Source organism: Apteryx rowi, unplaced genomic scaffold (genome assembly GCF_003343035.1).
Source record: "Apteryx rowi isolate R43461 unplaced genomic scaffold, aptRow1 scaffold_48, whole genome shotgun sequence".
In the NCBI taxonomy this organism is placed as follows: Eukaryota; Metazoa; Chordata; class Aves; order Apterygiformes; family Apterygidae; genus Apteryx; species Apteryx rowi.
This window is the reverse complement of record NW_020450738.1, coordinates 1064833-1072900: the sequence shown is the minus strand read 5'-3', so window position 1 is coordinate 1072900 and position 8068 is coordinate 1064833. Positions and strand designations below refer to the sequence as shown.

Here is an 8068-nt window from a genome sequence, read left to right as displayed (position 1 = left end):
CTTTGTAGAACATTGTGTCCACAATTAATACTTCYTGTAAACCTTTCTTGGGCAACAGGCAAATGTAATATACAGGGTCAATACAATTTATTGCATGTGTAAGTTCAGGTCTAGCTTGCAGTTCGGAGCTGTAAGTCCATAATTTGCTCATCTAATTGTCTATTTTCAACAGGTAATGCTCTTCAGCTAGGAAAGTCTTTAAAAGAAACCCAAGAGATTCTTTCAGCTACTTCATGTACAGATTTTCATCATGAGTGAGTCATTCTGGTTGTGTGGTGTTGTCGTGTGTGCGTCCGTTCCCCCCCGCCTCCCCGCAACATGAAAAATCTTGGTTTTGGTCTTAACCTGTTGTGAAATGTGTCAAAACAACTTCCTGTTCGTCTTGCCTCTGAAACCCTCAGCTCAATATCTAGTAGTGATTAGAACTGGTCAGAAATTTCAGTTGGTACTCGTGGCAGAAAATGTAATTTTAGAAACACCAAAATATTTCTGGAATTGATTTTGATTTTGCATAATGGTTTATCTTTTGCAGTGAGCTGACATTTCAAAAGTTGAGGAAAACTTCACTTTGACATTTAAAGGGAAATAAAATATTTTGACATATAACTTCCATTAGTGCAAGTTTTCCTAGTCTCAACAAAATATTATTTAACCCAAATCAGGCTTCGTAAATTCTCAGTTTGGCTAGTTTCCTGTGTAACACTCTCACAGGAGGTTTAACTTTTAATGAATTGCTAGTGAACCAGAGCTTGCCATAATGCTCCGACAGCGATGCAGTTGTGAAAGCTTTGACTGCTGAGAGAAATGAGCAGGAGAAAGCAAGGTGATTGATGTTTTCTTTGGACAGGCTTTTTATGGGATTTAGTTTTTAAAAAAACCAAACAAACCCTTACTGGTAATCTACAGGAGTAATCTGTTTCTAATATAATTACTCTTCTGCAATGACTACTCTAGCCATGACCAGCATTTGTCTGAAGGGGGAGAGAAGAATGTGCCTTTTTTTGGCTCAGAGCCTTCTCTGCCTTTCTCTTCACAACTTCTTCCAAGCTGGCTCCTCATCCTTGAATACCATCTCCACCTGCGCGTGCTGCAGCGGTGCGGTCATGATGGTTTTGCTGACAGTTCTCCGGCTGCCCGAGGAGCGCTGAGCAGCAGCCGGGGCAGCTGGCACCCGGCCTCGCGGGGAGCCTGCCTCCCCTGGTGCTGCTTTAACCGGCAGCTGGCCAAAGCGAGCCGCTGTGCAGCAGCGCCGTGCAGCTTTTGCACTTGGCACAGCACTGCTGCTGGCACAGGTAGCTGAGGAAGCAGAGCGGGGGTTTCAGATCAGTTATTAAGGAGAGAACTGGGGTTTCTGGTCTTCAGAGAAGAGCAGAAAGCCTTATGTTTTGGGTATCTGAATCAGCGTTTCGGAAGGACTTGCACCCATTCCAGTTTTGCCTTCTTTTGTGCCTCCTTCCCAGCCCTGACAAAACAGGCCCAGTCAATGGAGGAAACCGAACTAAGGTTGCAGAGGAGAGGATCTGGGAGCCCAGAGGGAGGGGAGCGTGATATTCTAAAATGAGTTTATTCTTGCAGAAGAGGCATAGGAGATGTAGACTGGAACAGAAGGAAGTAGCTTGCTATCAAGGTAGCAATGAAGGGGAACTGTCAGAATCAGCTCATTCTTCATTCATGCTTGTTTAAATGTTAAAATATGTATGTTATAGAATGTGGAAAAGCATTGCAAGCTGACTAAATATGCTTTCTCTAGACAGGATTTTCTGTAATTCCTCCTATAGGGGGTTTTCAGTTATTATTTCTCTTCTTTACAGTGGTAGATGTGCATCTGTTACACTTTTTCTAGACTATAGCTGTGGGTAGCCTGTTCAGATTGTGGCATTCTAATAAAGCTGATTGATTTAGTATCTAGTTAATTAAAATAGAAGATATACAGGTATACTATGAATGCAAGTTGCATTGCCCTTAGGATGCTGGTGATTTATGATTGTATTGGAGTGAGTGGGAAGAAGCTACCAAAATTATTTACGGTTGTAACAGGAAAGAAGATGGCTCTTTGCTTCAACAGTATCGGTCCCCGTCTTTAATCTTTAATTAACTCTCTGAATTTGACTAGATCTGCAAATAGCAGATGTTGAAGTGTTGCCAAATTGCAGCCATCATCTGCTTCTCACATACATAATTTGTAGGAATATAACTATAAAGAAATATATCACAAGTCCTCAGTACAGTATTCCCTGATAATAGGGAGTTGTGTTCTTTTTTTTTTTTTTGCAATTAAGTTTAACAGCATGCAAGTGATTAAATAAAGCATACACAAAAAAACACTTTCATAATAGATTTTGAGAGCAAGCAAATGTGAGGCTATTCCAAAACTTTACATTGTACTAACTGAATGAATAATTATCTTCTAGCTGTGTAGTGTTCAAATGAAATGGATAGTGACCATGTGGGGTCTTTTTGCAGTTGAAGTATTTTGCTTATTATTTCTGGTGCAAATAAATGATATCTTTTGTTCCTCGCAGTGGTACCTCTGAACTATGACTGAATTTTTGTAGTTTAATACAAAAAGGGAAGACAGGTTCATTAAATGCAAGAGTTCCTATGGAAGGGGGATTGTGACTTGAATTTTACCTAGTAAAATGCACAAAATTTCTTCCTTCTGCTCTGAGAAGAGCTGGAATCATACAGTGTTCTCTTGACATCGTCTATGAAAGCTCCTCTTGATTACTGAATATCTGTTATTACCTTTAAAAGAAAAATTGTAAACACACATTAAAGTGTAGAGAAAAATTGCTGCTTGGCCAGTAACTCATCTCCCAATTTAAAGTTATCTTATGTGCAAGGCTGGTTTTGCTTTATATTTTTCAAGGCATTGGTCGGTAGAGAGTACAGTCCTCAGCCTTAATATCATCCTTGCTGTAATTCAAATAGAATTGGAGCTGTGGGGTTACATTAGCAGGTCTTTTAAGGTAGTGATTTGAAGCTTAACAGTGTGGGCTTGACCCTGTTGCTTCTACAGGTGGCCTCACCATCCTCTTAGGTAGGGATCATTTAGAATCCTGCAACTGGTAGATGCGTATGTGCATATCTGCAAGGAGAGGAAATCACTTTGTCCGTTAAAAACTTATTTGGATGTGGAAGCTTTTTATACCAGCAGAAGAAATTAGCCTAGATTTTTTTTTTTTTTTTTTTTTTTATCCCAGGAGCAGAGCCTTACAGCACTCCAACAGTTTAATGCATAAGCAACCAAGCAAAACATGTCCATACAAGCAACACACTTTTGGGATAGACTTGGGAGGAAGAGGGAGGAGAAAATGAGTACTTTTTTTTTTTTTTTAGTTGTTTGTTTTTAATCCATTATCTGTACTCCTTTCTCAATAGTTTATCAGTGATTTTCTTATGGCTTCTTAACTTTTCAATTCCATTCCAGTTAAGTTGCATTTAGAGTGTACCCGTTACCTCTAAACTGATCTCTGTCATTTTGTTGGGGTTTTATACTCATTTTTGCTGTCTAGTAATAGACATGTGGAAAGCTACATCTTGAGTGTATGGGTTGAAAATAAAGTCATTAATTTTGTCATCTTCACAAATCAGTCTGTCATGTCACTTAATCTGTTTTAGAAAGAAATCGTTGCTCAGAGTGACTAGATAACATGCTGGTAGTAGTGAGGAAAAAGGAATTCCCGAAAGAGGGAAAAGTAAAATGTGTTTTGCTGAGTGTGGTTCAGGAGGTTGGTTGACTTGAATCAGACTAAATCTGAGACCTCAGATGGTGTCAGTTGTGTCTGTGGAAGGCTGGTGGAAGTTGACTGTTTCTCTTGCTGTAGGTAGCACACGTGCAGGTAGTGTGGTTGCCATCTCCTTCAAAAGAAATTCACAGAAAGAAACACAGATGCATGATTAATAATCTTCTTATCTCCTTATTGTCATGTGAGCATTTGAACCAAGCAGGCCAGCAACCCTGCTTCTGTTTAGAGGGACACATGTACGCCTACCATGTTGTGTATAACCAGAGGATGGACAGTGGCTGGTGGGCTTTTTTCTCTGCTGACTTAGTTTTAAATGACTGTATCAGCTGAAGTTGTGTCAAGATAACAGCTAGAGGCCTAAGCTGAGAAGGAAAGGCCATTTTGAGGTATGTACAGAGGCTTGGGGCTGGATTCATCTTGTCCTGTGTCCACATCCAAGCTAATCATCTCAGTTTTCTAGGCAGTGGAGAGCAACATGCACATGGGGCATCCAATCTGTTAAGGTTCATACTTTAGAATGAGCTCAATCGCATTGTTAAAATGCCTGTAAAGGGAGACCAGAGTGACTAGACGAGATGTAAACATCTGCAGTGAAGTCGTACGTTAGGGATCAGCTTTGCCCATGTGGTCTTGCAGTGGAAGTGTGTGCTCCAGGACCACATTCTGCTTCAGGAAAGCCTATCAGCATTTGTCGTGCTGATGGCCGGTTCAAGGGAACTCGAAAGACTAGTTAATGCAGTTCTGTCTGGGATGGCCATTGTGGTGACTTCATTATCTGGGTTCTGGTTTGCCTGATTTCTCAGGGAAAAGGCAGAGAAGGTGAGAAAAGAGCATGGAAAAGTGGCAAAACTTGCTTACAGTCCTGAAGCCAGGTCCATGGCAGAGCCCAGAAATCATTAGGGTTCATGAGACCCAGTCTTCTAACAAACCATAAATAAATAAACTGATCTAGCTTTGTTATTCAGTATATTAGATATATCTAGAAGCCTAAATATGACTTGACTATAATTTTAGAACTGGGTCAGACAGCTGGAGGAGTTGTTCTTTGATCCTGCTTTTGGTATACTGAATATAGCAGGTGCTTCAGTAAAGTAAGAGAGCTCCAATGTGGAGAAAACCTCCTGACTGCAATCCCCTAATCCTTTTTTACAAGCACAAGAACTCAGACCAAAACATGACTTCCTCAGTTCTATATGTTACTTGGAAATTAATGTATCCGATAGACTCTTCTGAGTGTTTCAGCTGCTTTCTTGTGTGCACTGTGAAAAGACAGATGTGCTTCTTATACTAATCTATAGATTAGATGTGTATAATACCCTATATTTTCTCTTCCAACAGAGAAAAGAGACAATGCTTGCAACTGATAGACATAAACCAAAACTGGAAACCTGCTTTTGCAAGAAAGTAATGAGGACAGCAACAAGCTAAACAGATTTACAGTGACAAAAGCATGTTAAAACCAATGTGTAACTGTAATTTTTAAAACCTGACATTTAATTTCTGCCTTGTAAATCTCTTCTTATCTCCCCATTAAGGACAGGGATTTAAGAGGTAGAAAGATTTCTTGGTTGCGGATTCAGGCATAGTTAGGTTTTGGGTTACAACCTCTTTTTCTCTTTGCCTGCCTTCTCACTTCCAAAAAAACTGATAAACAAGGAAAAAGAAAAGCGAGTACTTAGAATTTGTTCCTACTCCTATTTCCAATGACAGTAATGTCTGTGATCAAAGGAGTGAAGTTTCTAATGCCTTCTTGCTTCAAACAGCTGTTTCTTCCATTCAGAGATGTTCATGGCACAGGGACAGCAATATTAAACATGAATAAGAAGGGCAGTCGTGGTAACTGTTGAAAGGCAAGGACATCAGAGGGGCCAAGTGTGTGAAGGCTAACTGTTCAAGTGCTAAAGTCCGTGTAAAAGTGAAAGGGTTTGGAAGACCACTTCTTATCCTCTTGATAACTCCCTGAAATCAGAATGTTAGGAAATTTAGGGCAGTAATGAATACAGCACAGTGAAGTACAGTCTCATACATCTTTTTGTTCTTGCTGTAACTGATTGCAAAAGAAATGTTAAAACAGAGAATGAGAAATGATGACTGACCTTCTTATACTGGAGGCAGTAGTATTACACCTGAATCCTATCATTATCCAATTTTAATTTCCAAGAACATAGTTGTATGTAATGAGGGATTTTTAATTTAAAAATATGAACATTTTAAGACTAATACTCCTTCCCCCCCCTTCTGTAAGTATGTTTAAATCAAAACTTGTTTCTTTTTACAAGAGCAAAAGCAGTTTATCATGTTTCTAGGGAAACCATACAAATGGATTTCTCCTTCTCCATCATATGCCAGACATAAGATACTGTACAGACTGATAACTAGCTGGTCAACGTGGCAAATGCACCCTGTTTATTTTGGTTGTTGATGTTATTCTGGGATTTGTTGTCCTCTTGGAATGACAGCATAGTAAGCTCTGCTCAGTTCGCTGTTTTCTCTCATTGTGAATTCTTGGAAGAATATTAGCACAGTAACAACGGCAAGAGGCTTGCATAAAGCAAGCACTGTTTCTTGTTAAGGTGGCGGTAGCCATATGTTGTTTAAATCCCAGAGGAATACAACGTTCCATTACGTGGCACCATAAAAGAAATGCCCAACTCATTTCTGATAGTGTCAGACCTATGCTGCTGCTTTTGTGTAACTGCACTATGTCATGGGATAGGTAATCTGTTTGGATGAATTTGTTCCAGTTATTAACGGATTAGTGGTTTTTTGCAATAGGTTTCGGTATTGCTTTTCCCTAGCTCTTTTAAGGTTGTTTCCTGTGGTCTAATACTTAGTGAGGATGAAAAAGTCTAGGTTTATTGTTAAGTTTTAAGAGACTCTCCAGAACAAACTTGCTCAGTTTGCAGGTAAAAATGCAGTTTTCCTCAACTTGTAATCGTCAGCTCTTCAGCCTCAGCCTGGAGTATGGAAATGAAAACTTTTTGTTTGTTTTAAGTACATACATTATTCCTGTTACCTAAAGGTTCTGCGATTAAATTTAAAGAGCTCTCTTAATGATGCATGAATCGGAAGGGAATCCAGTACTTAGACCCATAGGTTTCAGCTGCTGGTTCTCTAGTGTTAGCAAGGATAGTAAGACACGGTCTTGTTGCAGAGGGGAGATAAAACCAGTACAAAATATTAGAGCTTACAAACCAAGTATTCCTAAAGTGTGAATGCCTGTTCAGCTGCTGTTTACATATACATCACGGTACCAATGTTGGGGTGTGTCACAACTGGAATCTGCCCTGAGATTCTTTTTAATCTGCCTTTTTTCCCCAGTTTTGTTTGGCCTTTATGGTTTGCTTTCCACAACTGGCTAGTTTGTGCTCTTCAAGTTTTTCATTTCTTTTCTGTGCTCCTTTGCCTCCCTACTGTAGCTCCTGTGCCATTGTCATGGTTTTCTTAACTCTTCATTATGTTCCTCTCTCTGCATTTGGTCAGGCTTCCCCTCGCCATTGGCAGAGAGGTCATTTGAGGGCCAAGGAGAAACAGGTCATCCTATGCCCAAAGCTAACCTGTTCTAAGGTGCAGGGAGTAGCTGTTGCAAGGACAATGTCCTCAGTTTCTGTAGCTCTGGGAGCGTGCTCAGGCGCAGACAGGGCTGAAGCATACCCAGCACTGTGAGGAGCAGCAGCTGAGTGAGCTGACATGCGAACATCGCTTTTTTTCTGAGAATACAGACTCTGAACACTTAGAACCCTGGGTAGCCAAAATTGCATCCTTTCTAATTGCAGTAGGGAGCAACTTCAGTGATCCACCTTCAAGATCCAATTTAAGATTATAGGGCCTCTAGATCAAATGGTATTCCAGCAAGTGAATTCAGGAAATGAAGAATATGCATTCCTGATGTGGGCAGAAAAATATTTTCTGTGGTTCCATTCCCTTTGGCTTTGACAAAGCTATGACCAATAAAAATATGAGTTTTACTAAGGAAAATGGTAAGCAACTTCGCTGTAAGTATTACCTGTAAAATAGAATTCCATGTGTTGAGTAAGGAATATACTATTTTGCCTAGCTGACTTGTTCTTGTTTCTACTCTTCTTTTTAGAAAGAAAATAGAAATGTTCTTCACTGCCAGATTTCTTTGGCTAGCAGGTCTCAAATAATTGTCCTCTTTCTATATGTCAGCATATGAGTTGAGATAGTCAGTTGAGTCAAAGTGCAAATGGATATCCTGGTCAGTCAGAGCATAGCTAACTCAAATTTAAATCCCTGCTTGTAACATACATTTGTTAATGCTTTTTGTTGCTTTTTGACCAATTTTACTAACTTTCAAG

General features: G+C 39.8%; 1 protein-coding gene across 1 annotated transcript in view; it reads left to right on the top strand.

The window, feature by feature from the left end:
* The first annotated feature begins 218 nt into the window (after positions 1–218).
* The window catches only part of PPP3CA (protein phosphatase 3 catalytic subunit alpha), a 159629-nt gene continuing 151779 nt past the window's right edge, over positions 219–8068 (top strand). Inside the window, exon 1 of the mRNA XM_026078460.1 lies at positions 219–254. Coding sequence (XP_025934245.1) covers positions 251–254 — 4 coding nt within the window. The 5' untranslated portion in view covers positions 219–250. The remainder of the gene's footprint in view (positions 255–8068) is intronic.